Here is a 21,368-nt window from a genome sequence, read left to right as displayed (position 1 = left end):
GCTTGTTTAATTCCTGCCTCTGCTACAGGAACTTCCTCCTGGCAGCAAACAATCCCCACCGTTGGCTCCTAAAGCAGTTTATTTTGTCTTTCCACATAATTCTTTCATCTTTCCATATCATCTTTTCAGTTATTGAAGGTATAACTTGAGTCTGCCCTTACCTGTCTGAAAATGTTTTTGTTCTGTGCATTTTCTCAATGCCATTTAACTTAAATTGGGATCTGCTGCCTACCTCACTCTAGCCTTTTTTTCTGGCTAATATAACATTTCATACCTATGCCAACTGCCACAAGCATCTACCTATTGTACATGTGGCTGATAAAGCACCTGGGCCATCGTTCTGACCCCTAGTGTAGCATGCTTCCACAGAAGAAAACATAAATACCTATTTAGAACATACACCTTCTGACTATGTCTTTGATGCAATTCTTAGGAGTCTGATCCAGGCTTTTGGCTTCTAACAAGGTGAGCTATCCTGCAACTTTAACACCAAGCAGTTCCAAAAAGTAGAAGGCCCCCTCTTATAACTGCAAAACCCTGTTCAAGTGCTGTCAAGGGCTCTGCTGCCGTCATACCATCCTATAAGCAGCTGGTTTTAGTTGTTCAAGATGAGATAAACCTAAAACACGTTTTCATGACAACCACCATTTTTTAAACGGCATTTTTCTTGTCAAACGGGACAAGGTACATAAATAGTCATGCATGACTCAAGTGGATGCACTAATGTTCCACCTTTTCAAAAACTGCTCTGCCAGTTCCGGGTGCTTCTTCAAAGACTGGTCTTATTCACACCTAATGTACAGCCTTTAGGTTATGGCCTTCCACTAGCCCATTTGGCTACACAGATTAAGGAAGGTAAATGACTGTCTGCAAATAAGGTTGTCACCTTTAACAATTATTGATAAGGTATGGTTGTGACATAAAGAAGAGGTGGCATAAAGAAGAGCGAGTTGATACATGAAGTGTCATTGCATCAAGGGCTGGATGGGGAGGTCATTTAGCGAGTAGGGCTGGTCCCTTTTGAACCTGAGAGGGGAGATTAGGGTGGCTAGGAGGCAGTCTTAGGGTACATTGTCAGCGACCTTGGTATTTTACTGGATAGGTCAGTGAAATACCAGCTGGACTGCAAATCTCTTTAGATGTAGCACAAGTAACTTCAGTTGTGTTCAGAATAATAGCAGTCTGACATCACTAACCTGATCAATCACTGTTTTTGGTAGAAATTATATTTCTACATGGAAAATAATTTACTAGTAGATATAGTCGAGTAATAGAAAACCGACAGGCAAGACATGCATGCTGCTGATTCTGTGTATTTGAATCATTCATTGTTCAAAATAATAATAGCTTGTTCCAAATAATATGAGGTCATTCATTCTGTGAAAAAAAACAGGGTTGTTCCAAACATTGTTCAGAAGAACAGCCATAATTGATTAGAAAGTTGATTGGAGAGGGGAAAACATACAGAAGTGCAATATAAGGCTGCTCCGCTAAAATGATCTCAGATGCTTTAAGATGGCAACCAAAACCTGAAAGACGTGGAAGAAAATGGAAAACTACCATTCAAGTGGATAGTAGAATAGCCAAAATGGCAAAGACTCAGCCAATGATCAGCTCCAGGAAGATCAATGAAGGTCTAAACCTACATGTCAGTAGTGTTGCAATTAGAAGACACTTATGTGAAGCCAAGTTATCGGCAAGAAGCCCCCGCAAAGTCTAATTGTTGAAAAAAATGCATGTGCTGAAGAGCTTACAATTTACCAAAGAACACATTGACTGGCCTAAAGAGAAATGATGCAACATTTTGTGGACTGATGAAATCAAGATTGTTCTTTTTGGATCTAGGGACCACAGACAGTTTGTCAAATGAGCCCCAAACACTGAATTCAAGCCACAGTACAGTGTGAAGACAGTGAAGCATGGTGGCACAAGCTTCTCATACCGTGTTGTTGAGACTATTTATCACATACCAGTGATCATGGATCAGTTTCAATACATCAATATACTTGAACAGGTTATGCCAAAGAGAAATGCTTTTGAAATTGGGGTTCCAACAAGCCAAACACACCAGTATATTAGCAACATCTTGGTTCCAGACGTTATGGAGTGGCCAGCCCAATCCCCGGACCATAATCCAATAGAAAATTTGTGGGGTGACATAAGAAATGCTGTTTCTGAGGCAAAACCAAGAAATGGATGAAAATTGGGGAATATAACAGGTGCCAAAAGATGGTTAAACAACTAAATATTAGTTCAGGGATTCAAAGGAAAGCAAAATCGTGAAACATGTTTATACAGTGACTCTTTGAGTTTGTAAAGAAGAATGCAGACACTGCTATTTTTGGAACAGCCTAATATTTCCCTTTTTTCTTCTGTGACAGTATAACACAAATTTGATAAAATGTTTGGATTTGGAATTGTATGTGCAGGGTTTCCCATTACATTTGGGTGTATGGAAATAAAAGCTAAATTAAGGATTTTAATCTTGAATCCCTTTTAGACACACTGCTCTTATTCTGAACACTATCTGTACCTCCTCAGCAGCATTAAGATCCCTTTGGATGAAATTGTAGTGAAAGCTCTTTCTTCTATACCCTTTAAAGAGTTAAGGTTATCTCACTTGCAGTTCAGAACTCAAAAAAATTATTACCCTGCTACTAGGGCAAACCTTGTAGAGGAAAATGTTTACAAAACTTGGCCTGCAAGGGCACCAGAGCCTCATCGTCTCATCAGAACAAATGCTGGTCTAGAGGAATCCCTGGGGCCCTTGGCAGGGACAAAAGTTACCAATCCTACTGACAAGTTAAAGTTAATACCAAAAAATAAGTGTTTTAATGGAATGACAATATAATGTAGTGTTGCCATGCACTGGTAAAACTGGTGTGTTTGCTTCAGAAACTCTACTAAAGTTTATATAAATAAGCTGCTGTGTAGCCATGGGGGCAGCCATTCAAGCACAGGATACACAGTAGATAACAGTCCCATTGTATACTACAAAACTTATCTGTTATCCGCTGAGTATCCTGTGCCTTTTCTGCTTTTTCCCACCACCCAATACATTCCTTACCAGGAATTCACAGTTAAACTTACCTTCTGACATCATTCGTCAGGAAAGTCCTACTACACTCTAGGCAAGCACCCAGGCAGGTTACCTGTGGACTACTATGATACTTATGGAATCAGGATTTTCTAACCTAAACCCAACCTCATTGCGGGTGTTCCTCGGTTACCGGACCAGATGCAGGGCTCTAGTTTATGTATCAAAAAAGTCCCATTATATTTTGACCTATGGAACACCATCCAACTTGTTGGATGCGTTTTGTTGATCCGACACCATCCTAGAAAAGCTTGTGGAGTTTAGCCCTAAGGGTAGTAAAGTCACAGACATACAATCATAATGGTTCTGTTGAACTTATTTAGTTGGTGTGATGTATGAGAGAGTAATCTAGATCCTTCTTGTCTTTTTATTGTCCTCTTTTCCTCATTGACAACACCAGCTTCAAGAGCTGGTAGTGCTCAGGAGGAACCTCTGCACAGGAAGCCTGGACTCCCTTGGGGGCCCAGCTTCCAAATAATATCCTGGAACTCATATCTAGGTTTGTCTTGCTCTGTTACATGATCTCCACTACCAGGGTACATTTAGACAACTAGGGCATATCTGAACCATCAAGGGGGTACCCAGAGTCACTTGACGGTTTGGTTGGAGTCCGATGTATAGCACAACCAGTAAGAGATGCTACTCCCCTTGGAGGTGATTTCCAGGATGTTTTGACCACACCCATTGCCAACCTCTCACTCATTTGCACCCTATTCCCACCCCTACTTGGAGTATAAATTGAGGATACCCCTGGAAAAATCAGGGTAGGCCGATAGCTTTGTCATAATGAAACAAAAAGAGGAGAGTTTATTTCAAATCTTTATTCTCCCAAACTCCCCCCCCCCATTGTTTATTATAGACTGTGTATTGAGTTTAGAGGTTTTGGCTTTGGAGTCAACTATTTATTCTGAACTCACGTAACACACAAAATAAGGGTCCCAAAAATCCCATTGAAGATTTCTTGTTTTTAACCCGTCGGCTGCTGAAAGTCCCTTCTATCAAGCTGCAGCCTGGCAGTGCCACACAGTATGGCAGCTTCATTTGTGAAGCAATTGGCAAATCATGAACAGAATATAAAGCCTCATTGAAACTGGGTTCTAGTTACCCATGAAGTTTAAAGACATTCAGTGATTACATAAACACCATGAAGACCAAATTCACACATATTTATATATTCCCCCCCCAACAACCCCCCCCCCCCCCCGAATCATCCAGATGTAGAAATGCAAGTACAAGTACTGAAGTTCTGTCTCTGTTGTAGCAATGAAATCTCCTCTGTGTCCCTTAATTCCAGTATATCCCATGGCGAGTATATGAGGAAAGCACTGGTGTCTATTCCTGCCTGTAATAAATTGGGGCCCACGGGCTGGGGATGGGGGAAGCTATTTAAAGCCAGTGATATAATATAGTAAATATTGTTAAACTCAGCTACTGTACAGGTGCTGTGGTACCCCCCCCCCATAACCCTCCCATCAACTTAACACACCATGTCATCTCCAGTCCATGAGAAGGTGATGCCCAGAACTAGCCACAGAGGAAGCAGATCCTGACTATTTAGGGGGGAGGCCAGTAATTCCCAGTTACGCCATTGGCCAAGACTTGGGAGGAAAGCTTACACTATATAGGAAACATAGCAAGATATAGGGATGTGCCCCCTCTGTCCTCACTTGGCTATTCAGTTCAGTAAATGTTGGGGCCCGATGTCATCTTTAGTCTGTGACCCCACACAACTCCCCTCCTGGAGATCCTCACATATCAGGCTCTGCATCCATACAGGTTTCCCAGGGGTTTCTGGGCATGCGTGGCAGGGAGATGAGCACCAGGGCAATGCCACAAATGAAAAGAAGGACGAAGGCTGAGCAAGCACAAGCAAAGGACCAGGAATAATAATACTCAATCCACACCGTCTCCTTACTGTCTATCATTCGGTGCACTGATTGTCTGATCACTTCTGCAGAGATAATCATGCACAGTCCTGCAATGGCAAATTGAGAGTTAATCCTTCCTGACAGGAATATTTCTTATATTTGAATTATTTGTTTCATTCTCACTCTGTTAAATGGATGGATGCACCGAATCCTGGATTTAGTTTTGGATTCTCCAGATCCAAGTCTTTTTCAGCAGGTTCTGGGTTTGGCTGTATACAAGAGCGCCGAGCTGAACTGAACACTGGAACTTCAGCTCTTAAAGTTACCAGGAGCGGCATTTTTGCCGCCCCTGGTAACAAGTGGGGCTCTGCCGCCTGAGGTGAGTTTCTCAACTCGATTAATTGGCCCAGCGCCCCTGTGTTCCTCCTCTTGTATACTGCCATTATAGTGTTCTAGTCTTACCCACTGCATAAGTCACAGACTCCCTGCCCTTCCATCAGAGTGCTTTCTCCCACCCACTGCTTGAAATATATATATATATATATATATATATATATATATATATGTCCTGTCCCTATAAGCTGCCATTATCATGTTCTAGTCCTACCCTCTACTTGAGCTGCAGACTCCATGCCCTTCCCCCATTAATCTTCCATAAGGCCCCAGACACACATGCAGATTAAGCAAGCCTTTTCATTTCAGTTTGCGTTAGCTAGCTTTAATTTTACCATTGAGAACTGCGCAGAAAATGCTTGGTAACTCCGCATGTGTGTGCGGGACCTAAGAGTGTTTTAGTCCCACTCACAACTTGACTCATATACTTCCTGTCCCTCCCCCTGTATGCTTCCATCAGAGTTTCACTGACTCCTCTTCCTTCCTCCTGTAAACTGTTATTAATGGGAGAAGAGGAGAAAAGGTGTCCTATCACCTATCACCTTATCGTCTTGCTGAGTTACAATATGGGAAGATTTTTTTGCCTTGATTGATTATCCAATTGTGGGTATTAAGGCTAAATGTGGCACAAAGAGAATGGAGTTATAGGACACTATGAGTACAAACCGACCTGCAAAGATAAAGAAGAGGCCGGCAGGTTTAAGCAGGTAGTCGAGCTTCTCCTTGAAGGACAGCAAGGTGCACACCGTGCCCATAGTCGCAAATCCAACTCCTATAATGGCAATGGCAGCTGCCGAAATGCTGTACTCTGTGGGGAAAAAACAGGAGGGGTGAGCATGGCACAGTGGAGGCTCATGGGAGTTTATCCTGTGAGCATTGGTTGGGGTGGGTGGGTGTATGGTTGCCACATGGCTGGTATTTTGCCGGCCTGCCCGGTAAAAATGATTGTTGATCCCAATGTTATTTTTTTAGGTGGCAACCTTAGGTGGGGGACATGAAAAGACCTAGGAGACACCAAACAATTACGTCAGCAAAGTAATATCACTATGGGTTCTTTACCTTTCTGAGTGGTCACCTCAAAAATGTTTGCGTTCTCTCCAGAAGTAAAATGCTTGAAGTAGGTGCAGCTGTGCTCTGCAAGGAGAGAACACAATGGTTTTCATGAATATGTTTTGCACAGCAATACAATGGATTACTCTTATTCCACACATCTGGTTTCTAACTGAACAGGAGAAAGTCACAGTTGCCAGCTAGATACTACTGAGTATTTAATTGTCAGGTCTTTCATTATAACTATCGGTAGTTACTTTATGGTACTAGTGGGCTCCTGCATCTGCAGCCCCTTTTACTATCAGCTATTTTATTTTCTTATTTATCTCTAGCGCCCCCCATCTTATTCTCCAGGGATTACTCTCCTGCACCCTAGTTGAGTTAATGGGCAATCAATGTCTCTTCTTTTCTGCAGCCTCTGCACTCTATGGCACTCACATGGTTAAACTTGCACATGCATCTTTGTATCTCTTTCTAATTCTATTGGTATTGATCCTAATTGGTTATTGATTGTCTTGTAGAGTGAGTGTGAAAGTGGGGTGAGTACAGTTCTCTGTGGGGTGTTTTGTTATTGTTTGTTATTTTACTACTTTATTTAATCTGAATGGTTAATGGCAGGCTGGAAGATTGTTCGTCAGATACAAGGCTAAAATCTGCACGTCTATTGTCAGCTATAGTGGCTGTGCTTGTCCATGTGTAGTAGATCTTTTTGGCAGGGCATACACAGCCATGTTCATTTAGTGAGGGTTTGATTGGATAATGGAGTTTCGTGGGCAGGTTCACACTAGCCGCTGACCTCTGTGCATACATTCTGACAGATGTACTGGAATGCCTGCTGATACGCTAATATCTTAATTTAGACTACACTGTGGTGCTTGTTGGGGCGGGGGGTTACAGGCTTAATTTTTTTTTTTGGCTGATCTGGGGGTACAATATATATCAGTATATAACAATGGGGGTTTCATGCTTCTCTGCCTGCATAACCCTAGAGATGGGGGTTTAGCAGTCTTTGTAGCTAGAACTTCTCTAAAATTTGCCCTTCTACTGATCCATGTAGAGGAGGAGCTGTTAGGAATTTGGGCTATCTGTGTGCTGAACTACTGTCACTCAGGGCTTTCCATAAACACTGGTTGTATACTGGGAAATAATAGTAACTAATAAAGAGCAATCAGTCCTTACTATTCCCAGTTACTGGGGCCTGTGAGAGGCACATGGAAAAGATCCTAATGGAAATTATGTCAGTATGTTGGAATATTCATTCCCATCATGAGAGGTGATAAATTGCCTGTTGCCTCCTCATATTTACACATTGAATTTTACAAGGGGGGAACCAATCTGCTTGCTTCATTGTCCCTCCAAAGTTTCTATTGTTTACATGTAGAAGAACGTTAAATCGCACGACATTGTGACTGTACATTCTCCCATATGCTTGGATATGGGAGAATAATAATAATGCTTGAATAATCCACATGCCCATCGAGAGAAAGCAATATCAACTGTGACAATGGAGTGTTATCTCTGGTGTTACCCCCACTGGAGCCACTTAGTGCCAACTTGGGTAGCTGTGTGCACCTTTAGGGTAAGGCCACACGAGGAGATTCGGGGAGATTTTGTCGCCTGTCGACTAATCGCCTCGTCTTTTGAGCGACTATCTCCCCGAACTGCCTCTGTGTTTTTCCCCATAGGTTACAATGCAAAGTCACTGAGGCAACTTCGGGCAACTGTAGAAAACAGATTGCCGCGTGTGCATTAGCGCGGGTGACTTTGCATTGTCGCCTATGGGGAAAAACGCAGAGGCAGTTCGGGGAGATAGTTGCTCAAAAGACGAGGCGATTAGTCGACAGGCGACAAAATCTCCCCGAATCTCCTCGTGTGGACTAGCCCTTAATATTGGAAGGCTGGCAAGCATGATGCTAGTCTCAGGGAGGGGTCAGATTCCTTCTGTCTGTTAAAGGCCTGGTGATCTTATTCAGCTGCTAGTACAGTGGTATATAGTAGTACTACACTAACTTCATAGACCTTAGACCACACTCACCGTGTGCAGCAGCTACCTGCTTCTTATTTACATGGCTTGCCTTGGGTTCTATTTTACATAATGACAGACACATGTATGCATCGAACGCAGGTAAAATGCAACATGCTGCTTCCCAACCTGCTTTTGGCACTTACATGCGTCTGTGTGAGTACAGCCCCATTGACAATAATTCAGTGTGTCTACTCCTGCGTTCCCCTGAATTGAAGAAAGTGTAACACAGGGGATCGCACAAACTAATGCCCGTGTGTAAGAGCCCTAAAAGAGAGTTACAGAGGGGAGAGGAGAGCAGCACAGGGGAGTGAACACGGACTACGGGTAGGCATAAGACCCTTTAACAGGTACCTGCCCAGTGACCTCCTATTGGTGCACTCTAGGCAGGTGCCTCTTCTGCCAACCCCTAGTTCCTGCCCTGCACTGGTCCCACAGGTGGAATTTTCCCCAGCTTGGAGTTTTTAAGATGATCAGAGATAAATAGTTAGGGACCACCATGTGGGGTTCATCTTGGCTTACCAATTTTCACTTGCATAGATACTAAATTACTAGTGAAACGGGACCAGGGAATGTGCATTGATCAAACCCCTGTCTTTTGTATGTTTGTAGCTAACTTGGCCAGATCAGTCGTCCTTCCATTGTACTTATGTATTCTATGTAGCCTAAAGCTGGCCATAGACGCACAGATCCTCTCGTACGAATAATCGGATCGTTCGGCCATATGGCCGAACGTTCAGATTACCCCTGATATAACCATGCTCGTTAATGGCATATCGGGGAAAGATCCGCTCGTTTGGTGATGTGGCCAAACGAGCGGATCTTTGCGTCTATGGCCACCTTTAGGGTGCTCCCACAATCCCCTATTTGTATCTCTCCTTCTCTGTTCTACACAGTACTGCAATGACAGCATGGAATCGCAGTCTCCCGGCCCCTATAAAAGTTTATTTATACACAGGGAATATTACAGGAATGGATCTGGGTGTGGGTTGTCTCATGGAGACTTGAGTTACATGTGTGACACTAGGGGAGGTGGTGCATCTGGTGTGTAGCAAGGGAGAGGCAAACCTGTCACTGTCACTCACCCCGGCTCCTGTTCTCTGGAAGCAGGTGTGTCTTTAAAGCCTTGGATTCCCATATGAACTCCATACATAGGATTTCCTTTCCCCCTGCTTTCTATAAATATGCTGCTATCCATTTGCCCTGAGATGGGCTAGTAGCAGGACTGAATGGATGACACCTGTGATATAGTCAGTATAACCCAGGGAGTGGCAGCATAGGGAGCTTCCTGGCTCAGCATGGGATACACGTGTTGGCAATCTGTGAATTCCGGCAAATGTCAGAGGGGTTGCTTTAAGATACTCTAGACAGTCACTATTTAGTGGGCTTCTGGGGGGGGCTGTTTTGCCTTTGTGTCATTAAAATGCCAGGGCTTATTCTGAATCTCTTTACATGCCTGTTTGAAAGGGCCACTGCCTGCTCTGCCTTCACAAATAAGAGAGGAAGATACACTGGGGTTTCTCTGCAGAATTACAAATCTTATTATCAAGAGCCCAAGGAAATACAGCTATTGATTCCATCCTATGCTCCCACCCAGGGAGAATCTAGAGTAGGGGTGTCCAAAAGGTAGATCGGGATCTACCTTTAGACCTTTAGCTGGTGACGAGTACATCTTAAGACACTGTCAACAAACAGCTTGTCTAAATCCCCTTCCTATTTCATGCTTTTCATTCAGATATTTATTATGTTAAGGTTACCTAAGAAATAGGTGTTTGTTAAATATAACAATATACATTTTCTCATAAATCAATATTTAAGTAATAAATGCTTTTATGGATGTAGATCATAAAGGGGCATCATCACTAAAAGTAGACCTCGTATTAGTAATAGAAAATTATGGACACTCTTGATCTAGAGACTATACAACAGGTGCCAGGTGGCAATGACTTGATGAAAAGTATTTATAATAATATTTTTCTTGAATTTGCAGGCTCACTGGATATCCGTTGCCCATTAATCACTAACAACCCCCCCACAGAGGTAGGTATGAGACTCACACACAGGGGTGACCCCAGAAACAGAACTAGAGGGGGGCGGGCCCTGGCTCAGGTCGCGCAGCCGGGCCCCCGGTCTCCCTCCGTACATCCGGTACTGGCCAGGGAACATACGGTGGGAGGGCTGCCGGGTCCCTGAGGGGGTGCGGGCCCTGGCCCGCTCGCACCCCCTGCTCCCCCGGTAGTTCCACCCCTGGGTGACCCTGGTAGATGAACAAGTGAATAAATGGTTATTGCCATTACAGGGATTTGCCATGTGGTATAGAGGGGAGGAAGGAATTTGGGGGTCCATTGGTAGAGGATCTGCGACCATATTTTGTGTAGGGTCCATATTTTAATTGCTATACATTTAGCAGAATATATAAGAAATATACTACTATAATAATACTGCATCATGAATTCCATTACATTCTATAGTGCTGCTTAGAAAGGCAAAGCCTCTTGTGCCAGGAATGTATCTTGAGCCTGCATGCATACTAGTGAGCCAGCTCTAGGATACACAGTGCAAACATACTGACTCCTACCAACTGCCTGGCTTTGGAAATATAGAGGTGCCTAAAGACTGCTGTGAGTTGGAGCTGACTCTTATCTACTGTCGAGCTTTTGGACTATAGACGTTGACCTAGATTCCGTTGCATCCCATAGTGCAGGGGTCAGCAACCTTTACTATCAAAAGAGCCATTTTGCACCCTTCGTCCACTAAAGAAAAATAGTCTGGAGCCGCAAAACATAACACAGCTTATAAACTTTTAAAAGTTTTAACCTTTTTTTAATTTTAACTGTTACAACATCAGAATACAACAGAAGTGCAGTGTGTATGTGTAAGCCTACTTTGAAATAAATTAAACACCGAATAGCCCTAATAAATGTTATTCTTCTCATCTGTTTAATGTGACTTCTATTTCTGAAGCTCCATGCTGATCTTCCCTCTCTTGTCTTGAGTGTGTGACCTCTGTAAGGACCATGATGAATCATCTTGCTGTGGCTCGGTCTTGCCCGTCACTCCTGGGACGTATATACAGCCCTCGCACCTGCTGGCGGCTTCCCGGTCTCACACTCAAGAAGCCGCTAGCAAGTGCAGGGGCACCTAGATGGCATCAGGCCAGGACTGGCAATCTGTGGGTTCTGGCAAATGCCAGAGGGGCTGCTAGAAGGTGCCATAGACATCAATATTTTGTGGGCTGGTGTGGGCTGATTGGGCCTCTGTGTACCTGAAATGCCAGGGCCTATTTTAATTCTCAGTCCAGATCTGGACGACATGATAGCGAAAGCCGCAAGACAGAGCCGCAGCAAGCAGGATGAAGAGCCGCAAGAGGCTCCGGAGCCGCGGGTTGCCTACCCCTGCCATAGTGCTTCCAAGAAAGGCAGAGTCTCATTGTGCCAGGAATGTATCCTGAGCCTACATGGTAATTAGGGGGCCGGCTCTGGGATGCTCTTACATATACAATATATACAGAATATAGAGATCATCCCTCAGACTCTAATACCTGCATGGAAAGCATATACTCTTTTCATATAACCAGCAGATTTTGCAATGTAAAAAACAAGCCTTTGGTCAATGTTGCGTTAGCAACACCTACTGTGTAACCACATGTAATACATAATGAACACCCATGGGTCCATTCCATTAGACTCAAGATCCCTAAACCTATTCCCACCTTTCAGGCACTAGATAAAGGAGGTCTATGTGCTAGGGCAATTCCCAGGACAGGAAGCCTATCCGAGTGAGCTCTCACTGATATCAATTTCCCCTGCAGGATTCTGGCACTGGACCAAAGTTAAACAGTTCAGAACCATCTCCTACCTTCTGCCCAGATTTAGAACTATAGAGATGTTTACTAGTAGCTATGAATTAATACCCACTCCTACCTATTGCCTGGCTTTGGAGCTATAAAGGTGCTGACAGGCTGCTATAAGTCAGAGCCTACTCCTACCCACTGCCCAGGTTTGGAACTATAAAGGTGCCTATAGGCTGCAATGAGTCAGAACCACCTCTCACCTCCTGCCTGGCTTTGGAACTATAGAGGTGCCCACAGGCTGATATGAGTTAGAACTGACTCCTACCTCCTGCACAGCTTTGGGACTATAGGCTGTTGTAAGTTGGAACTGGCTCCTATCTACTGCCCAGCTTTGAGCCTATATAGGTGCCTACAGGCATCTAAGAGTCGGAACTGACTCCTACCTCCCAGTCTGGAATGGGACTCAAAATAGGCCCTGGCATTCCAAGTACACAGAGGACCCAACAGCCTCCCACCAGCCCACTAATTAATGACTTCTATGGCATCTTATAGCAGACACTTTGGCTGGTTTGCCAGAACCCACAGATTGCCAGTCCGAGGCTGGATGCCCAGCTTTGGGACTATAGAAGTGCCCACAGCCTGTTGTGATTCAGAACTGACATCTACTGCTCAGCTTTGGAACAATAGATGTGCCCATAGGCACAATATGCCGTGAAACCTGCCCACTTTTTAAACTACCAGTCACGTTGGCGTCTATATGAAATAATTATTCTTATCATAAAGACACACCTATCCTAAACTGAAATTATATATTGATTATTAGATGTTTAAATTGATGCCAAAAGCTAATTTATACACACAGTCAATGACGGGCAGTTTCCCTCAGGGAATTAACAAGGTGTTTTTGGGCTTTACGGCAATTTAATTTTAGGGCCCCCCAAAACTGACAGAAGTTGACCTGTTATACCAATATATTTTCATGAAGTAGGGCTCACTGCCCTCTACACACCTGCCACCCTGTATCTGCAGGGTAAGCTTTCAATATTTATAAACCTGGATTAAATGAATCAGCTACAACATTATAGGAAAATGATTAACCCTAGAATCCACAGATTGTTAGTCAGGGCCTGCTTATTCCTGCCAGTTGCTAAGGGAACTAACACTGGCAACATGTTAACCATAAAACATTAGAACTCAGTAAGGGAAGAGTTTCTGGGAGGGACACAGGGCTCCCCTGACCAGGAAGTAAAGTGAAACATCATCTAGAGCAGTTACAGGTTGGACCACCCAGATGAAATGGTAACACGAGAACTGGGGGACCCAATAGGGTAAATAATTTATATTGACATTTTGACACTTACCCCCAGGAAGGCTCAGGGGTCCACATCCCTTGATCATGGTCTCTTGATCATCCATGTAAATCTTCTTTTTACACAGCCTCCATAGACCAAAATGTGCCACCTCACACGACTGAGTGTCATCATCCAGTTTGGGGCTGAGGACTGCCCAGTGGTCGCTCATTACAGCCGCTAACATTAATGAGATCCCCACCAGGGTGATACAGGACGTCACCCTAATCTTAAGCACCTTAAGCTCCTTCATGGCTAGTGGATAGGTCCCTTGGCTAGTTAGATCTGAGTTCCTTGGACGCTTGTCCCGTTCCTTCTGCTCTATGGGTCCTTGTGCTACTTCAACTGAGACTGGAGAGAGGTTTGGGATGGGCCTGGCCCTGGAGCAGCTGTTGGGACCTGTCAGCCAACTGTCAGCACACACATGCTGGTGGGGGGGGCTTATAAATACAAGGAGCAGCTGGGGGTAGTGACACCTTCATTCCAAGTGTCACAAGAGGAGCCATCCTTATGTCATGATGGCAGTTGCACAACTCCCTGCTATTAATCTGTTGGCACTTTAGTCAATGACCTGCAGCTGCACCTACCCCACCTGCCTTGTCCCTCTGCCCCTCTCAGCCTCTTGTACCAAGTCAAAACCCTCTTTTCTATATCTCTCCAAATGCAGTGTTGCATGGGAGTAAGTGCAGTAGGAACTAGAATTTACAAACCTATATAACACAAAAGCTATTATTTGCCCAAAAACTATTATTTGCATAATTAAAGATACTCTATTTCTAAGCAGCTTCCAAATATCCATTCATTCTTCATTCTCACTGGGTTTATAGTTATGTGTAACTGTCATTGCTATTGTTTGTCACTGCCTGTTAATTTCTCTTATCTGCACTGCTAGTCCTGACTCCTGATACAATGTAACTCTTAACAACTCCCCAATATCCATTAATTTCTCATTCTCACTGGGTTTATAGTTATATGTAACAGTCATTGTGTCTGTGTGTTACTTTCTGTTCCCTGCACTGCTGGCTCTTAATCTTAAAGGTGGAACTTTTGTGAAAAAATGTAATACAAGCTTCACCACACTGAAAAAAGAAACTTTATAAATGCAATCAATTAAAAATTCTGTACCGTTTTTGAAATAATCAAGTTTATCTTGGGGGGCTCCTTTTGCCTAGAAGATTTATTGGAGCTCAGTCTATTAAAATCACCAAACATCATGTCTCTCTACATGCAGGATTTGTGCAAAAGGCAGTTATTTTGTTAGATTTAGTTGTACTTGAATCATTTATTTGAATGAGCTCTGATACATCTGCTCAGAAAGGAAGCCCCCCTATAAGATATATTGAATCTAACTGTCAATGAAAACCTGACACCCAACTGCTGCATGAAGACAGAATGAAGAGAAACAGAAGCTGAGAGAGGGATAATGAACATAAACTTGATTATATCAGAAACGACACAGAATATTTATTTGTTTGTATTTACAAAGTTTCTTATTTCAGTATGCTGAAGCTTATATTAAATTTTCATTTTCGCGATAGTTCCCCTTTAAAACAACTGGAAATAGCTGGACACTGCTGTCAATAGCAATGACATTTACACAGAACGCTAAACTAGTGAGAATGAGGAGTGAATGGTTATAGGAAAGTTGCTCTGGAAAAGCTTAGCAACCCTCCAGCAGGGGGCAATGTGTAATTAGAGGCTAAGGATGACCTTTCTCTTGCCAACTAAGCAATTTGGCAGCTCTAACATGCATGAATTCCAGGTACAGTTGTTATACTTTTATACAGAGCAAAAAATAACAAAAAGGTGGTATAAAGGTGATACCTGTATTTGCTAACTAAGATAATCATAGCAAGCTTTAGTTTCATAGGGCAGAGAAGCGCTGCTATTTCGGGAGATTAGTCGCCCAGCGACAAATCACTTCTTCTTTGGGCGACTAATCTCTACAAACTGCCTTCCGGCCGGCTAGAATGTATATCGCCGGCGGTATGGCACTCTGAACGCTTCATTTTCTGAAGTCACCTCACAAAGAAAACGAAACGGTCAGAAACACAAACAGTTGTTGGGACGCTAGACTAGCTGCTCATGTGGAATTCCTTTTGTTTCACTCCATTCATTTAGTCATAATTATTTTCAGCCACTTTGATCCACATTATCTTTTACCTTATCGGGTTGTCCCTTGCATGTCCCCGTGAATATGACTTTAACACCGTAGATGGACATTCCTTTGATCTATGAGCTGAATGTTGTGTATATACAGTATATCGGAGAACAGCACAGCTTCATTATATTTATCTTGAAAAAGGAACTAAAATGTTCTGAAAGTTTGCTATGATTATATTAGTTATCCAATAAAGGTATCACCTCAATACCACCTTTTTGCATACATATCTATGAATAAATAGCAATAAATTGCATCCATCTTACCCAACTGTGTGGGTGCAAATACACCCACTATTTCATATAACATACACTTCTACAAAGTCCTGTGGGTTTTTTTTCATTACAGTGCCTAGACTAGGCCAATAGGAGGGTTTCCTTATGATAGTTCTAAAACAGGTTCTGAAAGTAGAACAAAAAGTGGTTGGATGTGGGGGCAGCAGGATGAGCTAGTAACAACAGGCCTTTCAGTTGGCGAGGTGTTAATCTCTGTAAATCCAGAGTCACGCAGCTAATGGTACCCAGCATGGGGGCACTTTCCAGAGAAACCATTTACATTTCTTTCATAGCAAAGAAGCCCTCCAGTAGCCTGGAGTTAGGGGGGGGTGTGGTTTGCATGACTTAAAGATATCAACTCTTTGGTTTTACTTGTCCTTTAAACTTTAAATTAGGCAACTCTCTGGCCAGAAACGTGAATCTTGCGGATAGGTGTCTCCTACTGATGCAATGTGACAAGTACCTACAAAATTCTCTGAATCAATTGTGACTCATGAGCACCCAGTGGTAAGGAAAAAAGGCAATGGCACACTGGACACGATCAAGCAGGGAAAACCCTTGCAAAGATTTATTTGCACACGATGCAACGTTTCGGGGTAGTCCCCTTTGTCAAGCATATCAAAGTGAGGCAGTGAACAGCAATTTAACACCAAACATTCAAAGAGATTGGTCAGTTACAAAAATTTACATAATTAATTACTCATGTGACATCACGCTTAGAAACAAGCAACAAAACAGGGGTTAACAAACCACAAGTTTCACTAATCCACTCCTAGTACATAATGTGGTAAAATTTACTATAAAAGGTTTCAAAAGTCATATTATATAAAACTTTAAAAAGGTTTTAACATTAGTTTAAATAGCATTCATAGTGAATATTAATCCATAAAAGTGTAACAAAAAAAATGTGTAACGAAAAAAAGAAAGTTTGCTCTAAAACAGCAGATTTTATTTGCTGTTGGAGACAGATTGATAACAAAATTCGCAACATAGTAAACTACAATGTGATATATTAACATAAATCACAATGTTGCTTATTTCTTTCTTACCCTACAGGAGGGAATTGCAAAAGGAAAGTCTGACCCTAGAGGAAGGTCCTGGGAACTGCAAGTCTTGATTATCTGCAACAATAAAACACACATATAGGATCAAAGGTAACAGGACATACTGAACTCCTCATTTAACCCTTTGGGGTATTTTGTCTGCAATAGCCATATCCAATAGCATTCGCGTTGTAATAAACATTTTTTCATATCATAGCCTTGCTTGTGTATGACTTTTTCCAATATCTGCCATCGCACCTGCGAGATCTTATGGCCGTGAGCATAAAAATGTTTGGCTAGTAAGGATTCTTTCTTAAATTTATCAACTGATCGATTTTTTGATAACACATCTGTTTTAGCGTCAGGAGGAGGAGGTTGGTAAGTACGTATATTGGATTTGTGTTCATTTAAGCGTACCCTAACTGCTCTACTCGTTTGGCCGATATACAGCAACCCACACGGGCATTTGATGGAATAAACAACTTCCTTTGTATTACATGAAAATGTGCCCTTAATAGGGTGCTTAGTTCCGTGTAATGGGTGTAACACAGATGGACCTGGGATTATCCCATTGCAGTGGCCACAATTTCTACAGGGATAAGTCCCTGTATTAAGAGTGGCCAGTGCACCCGCCCCTGTAGGGATCGCTTTCGGCTTAATCAAGGCCTGAATAGTTTTCCCTTTTCTGTAGGAAAAAATAGGGGTTTGTTTAAATAAATGTCCAATCTTGGGATCAGATTGTAATATCCCCCAATACTTCAGAATAGTGCGCCTGATAACTTTATTATTGGTGTCAAAAGAGGATACAAATGGGATACGTTGGCTGTGTGCGAGGTGACTCTTCTTTTCATGAGCACCCAGGAAAGCTTTCACATTTAGGTAATTCGATAATAATATTTATATTTATATACACAACCAGCTCTAATCCCTAAAAAGTGTGAAACTAACCAACTGAAATATAAGCTCAGAAACATAAAAACTCCGAGCATTAAGTATGAAGCTGCAAATAAAGTTAAACTGCAGCTCACCCGATGGAGAAGATGACCTGAGTGTGTAAACCCCAAGTCCGTCACCTTCGGACAGCCTGTACAATTTAATGAATGAAGATAAAATCATCTTATTTCGCACTCCCCAATGATGGCAGATGGCTCGAGTGCTGTGCCCCAAACCCGTAGCTTGAGGTGAGGATACAACCAGAAAAAACGAGCATGCACTCCTGGAGCCAGCCGGTGAAGTTAAAATTTAAGTTTATTCCATATTATTAAAACGTACCCATCCTAACGCGTTTCGTATCTATCGATACGTAATCATAGGCATCCTGTGAACGCGAAACGCGTTAGGATGGGTACTTTTGGGGCCATTTTTTCTGCACTCCCCTGCGTTGCACTTTCTTCCGTTCAGCCACAGGGGAGCGCAGGAGTAGATACAGTCAATTATTGTGAAGGGGGCAGTACGCAGGGGGATGTACACATGTATGCACCGAATGCAGGTGAAATGCAACATGCTGCATCCCACCTGTGTTTCCTGCGTATATGCGTCTGTGTGAGTACAGCCCCTTTCAAAATAATTGAGTTCGTCTACTCCTGCACTCTCCTGCGGCTGAACGGAAGTAAACGCAACGCAGGGGAGAGCAGGAAAAAACAGTCGTGTGTAAGGGCCCTTAGTAGTATGGAATAAACTTCAATTTTAACTTCACAGGCTGGCTCCAGGAGTGCTTGCTCATTTTTTCTAATTCGATGATAAGTCCCAGGATGCTGATAATTTGGCTCATCCCTCTAATCGCCAATCTGAATAACTGGGGAGGAAACAGCTGTGCAAGAGTTGTGTCAGACGGATAGCATTTACATGGGTATGGGCAGATGGCAATTCATTAAGGGAAATCCCCTATGATTGGTCAGTAACAGAAGCTGGAGGGTCAGGTGATGTTGCAAATCAAAACATCTAGCCTTTACTTCATAAATCAGGTGGTGGCACTGTTCTATTGTTGACAAATGGGAAATGCTGGCTGTTGGCTGATAGTGGTGACACGTGAGACTGTAACTAATTGTCTGGAAACCTAAATTTCCATTAATATTTACTGAACCTCAACTACACAGGAGCGGGCCCTTACTTATATTCAGATGGAAGACAAGCAAATTTGCTTTTTGCCTGTCGCTAAGCTAAGTAAGAGAAATACGATTGCATTGTAGGAATATATTGTAGACCTCATATCAGTGTATTTATGTGTGAACCCATTTGACTGAGCTTTTGTCAATATTCTCTGGCTCCTCATGAACCTCTGTGTCCTGTTTCCCAAAGAGTTAACGTTCTGTTACATGAAGTATAGAGGCAAATGGGAAATGTAGGACACGGCTCCGCATGACTGAGCGGTGCTGTAATTCCAAGTGAAAGCTTTCAGCAACGGCAACTGTTTCCTTAAGGGAAGAAATGATGGTTCTGGATGGTTTGCAAGAAAAAATTGGGAGCATCCAGGGGTCAGATGTCTTTGTACCTCTCCATAATGCGTTAGAACCGCATGGTTGCACACTGCAACATCCAGCTGGCAGCCATACACCCATAGCTAGAGGTATCAGGGACCCAGAGCAAAGGCTTCCTAGGGTGTCACCAGTCCTCGAGGGAGATGTCACATTAGTCAAGAACCCCAATGGTCCCTCTATCCTCTTGCCAACCCAAACCTTGGGGATAATGAACTGTTTTGAATATATTGAAATATATTGTATTGAAAATATCAGTGACAAGCCCCACTGCCCCTGTATACTCCTGAGCTCCCGAAGCTTGGAGATTTTTTCCCATATATTGATATTGTATATCAGTCAGGAGCCCTACTGGTACCTTTATACTTCTGGTCCCTCATCCCTACTCATCCCTGACTATATGATGAATTTAAACAAGAAATGAACAAAATCCCTGTATTTTCTGCTCATGTTCCCCCTGGGCTAAAGCAATAAACTTTTTAACATCTGAAATAAAGTCAAGATGAAGATGGCAGGACAAGATGGAGATATAGGGCAAGATAACACTAAATATCAGAATTTCCCCAGATGAAGTTCTTCTAGTTCTAGTGGAAAGCTCTTGGTAGATGATGGGAGATATAGATTGACAACAGTTAAGGGCCATAGGTTGAACTGATTTTGCTACTGGCCCTTGCTGCTGTTCTTGCTGTCTGTACCCCTTTAATTTACAGGAATTCATTCCCATCCCTACTTAGACATTGGGTAAATTGTTTTCCCTTTTCCTTTACTTTAAATCCAAATAAATCTCCCAGACCCCACACTACCCCTCATGTTTTTCCTCTTTTCTCTTAAGAAGCAACAGTTTGGCAGATCTTATTTATGTAGACAGGGTAAGTCAGGACGATCCTTTCTCTAAAGGTAACAGTTCAGAAGCTGATGATCATCCTGTTGGCTGAATGGCACAGAGCAGAAATGGTATTAATCCCAAGGCGCTGCCCTCATCTGGGGTCACTTGCACAATTAATTGCCTCTTGGCCACCATAATGAATTCTTGCTGGGCTGAGCAGGGGATCATTTTAGGTAGAGAATGGAATAATTTCCCTTTGTAATGCTTTCAGAGTCAAAACACTTAGACTGTAAGCTCTGTGGGACAGGGACCTTCTTCTGTGCCTCTTATCACATAGCTCTTAAGCTCTATATCCTTATATAAACTCTGTGTATTGTGTATATTCATTGAGTGGCTTGTCCTCCCTGTGTGGACTTTTATACATTATATTTTTATTTATATTGTACTTATGCATATACTTATGCATACTTATGCATTATACGATGCTGTGGCTCCTTAACGATGCTTTACAAATCAAGTTATACATACATACATACATACAAATCGAAGGAATCAACTTAGGCCTCTTCTCAAAGGATAAATAGTAGTTGTAGTTGCTAATAAATCACATTGTAGCAGTTATTCTGCTTTTGGATTGCTTACCTCATTCCTTTGATTATATACTTATACCGAAGACGGTGAAGTCTTGGAGGAAAGAAGCAGCACTGCATTTAAGGCTTGGCAGTGCGCTGAAGTTACCTACTATAGATAAATAGACCCTGTTTATATAGGCAGCAATATATCCCAACTGTAAGGGGTTCTGTGTCCATATAAAGGCATAAGACTGCAGGATGATTTATACAGGGAACTCTGAGTATCACTCATATTATAAGGGATAATGTACCCCCTACTGTATATTATAAGGATATTAGAAGTCACTGAGGGGTTCTGTGACCATATAAAGGCACAAGACTGCAGGCTGAGTTATACAGGAAACTCTGAGTATCACTCATGTATTATAAGGAATAACGTACCTC

General features: G+C 42.6%; 1 protein-coding gene across 1 annotated transcript; it reads right to left on the bottom strand.

The window, feature by feature from the left end:
- Nucleotides 1-3,905: 3,905 nt before the first annotated feature.
- On the bottom strand, nucleotides 3,906-13,955 carry cacng1.S (calcium channel, voltage-dependent, gamma subunit 1 S homeolog). The gene is made up of 4 exons (XM_018237673.2): nucleotides 13,586-13,955; nucleotides 6,418-6,492; nucleotides 6,029-6,166; nucleotides 3,906-5,072 (listed from the first exon to the last, which is right to left on the bottom strand). The coding sequence occupies exons 1-4, from the start codon at nucleotides 13,824-13,826 to the stop codon at nucleotides 4,846-4,848; spliced, it is 681 nt and encodes a 226-aa protein (XP_018093162.1). The 5' UTR covers nucleotides 13,827-13,955; the 3' UTR covers nucleotides 3,906-4,845.
- Nucleotides 13,956-21,368: the final 7,413 nt, after the last annotated feature.

The sequence above is a fragment of the Xenopus laevis genome, chromosome 9_10S (assembly GCF_017654675.1).
Source record: "Xenopus laevis strain J_2021 chromosome 9_10S, Xenopus_laevis_v10.1, whole genome shotgun sequence".
NCBI lineage: Eukaryota > Metazoa > Chordata > Amphibia > Anura > Pipidae > Xenopus > Xenopus laevis.
The sequence above is the reverse complement of the archived record's forward strand: the minus strand, read 5'-3'. Positions and strand labels throughout refer to the sequence as shown.

Coding starts and splice junctions, on each gene's coding strand:
- cacng1.S (XM_018237673.2), bottom strand. CDS start 13,826: ATGAAGGAGCTTAAGGTGCTTAAGATTAGGGTGACGTCCTGTATCACC. Junction 6,493..13,585: donor ACCCCTGAGCCTTCCTGGGG/GTAAGTGTCAAA, acceptor CTCTCCTTGCAG/AGCACAGCTGCACCTACTTC. Junction 6,167..6,417: donor TGAGGTGACCACTCAGAAAG/GTAAAGAACCCA, acceptor TTTTCCCCACAG/AGTACAGCATTTCGGCAGCT.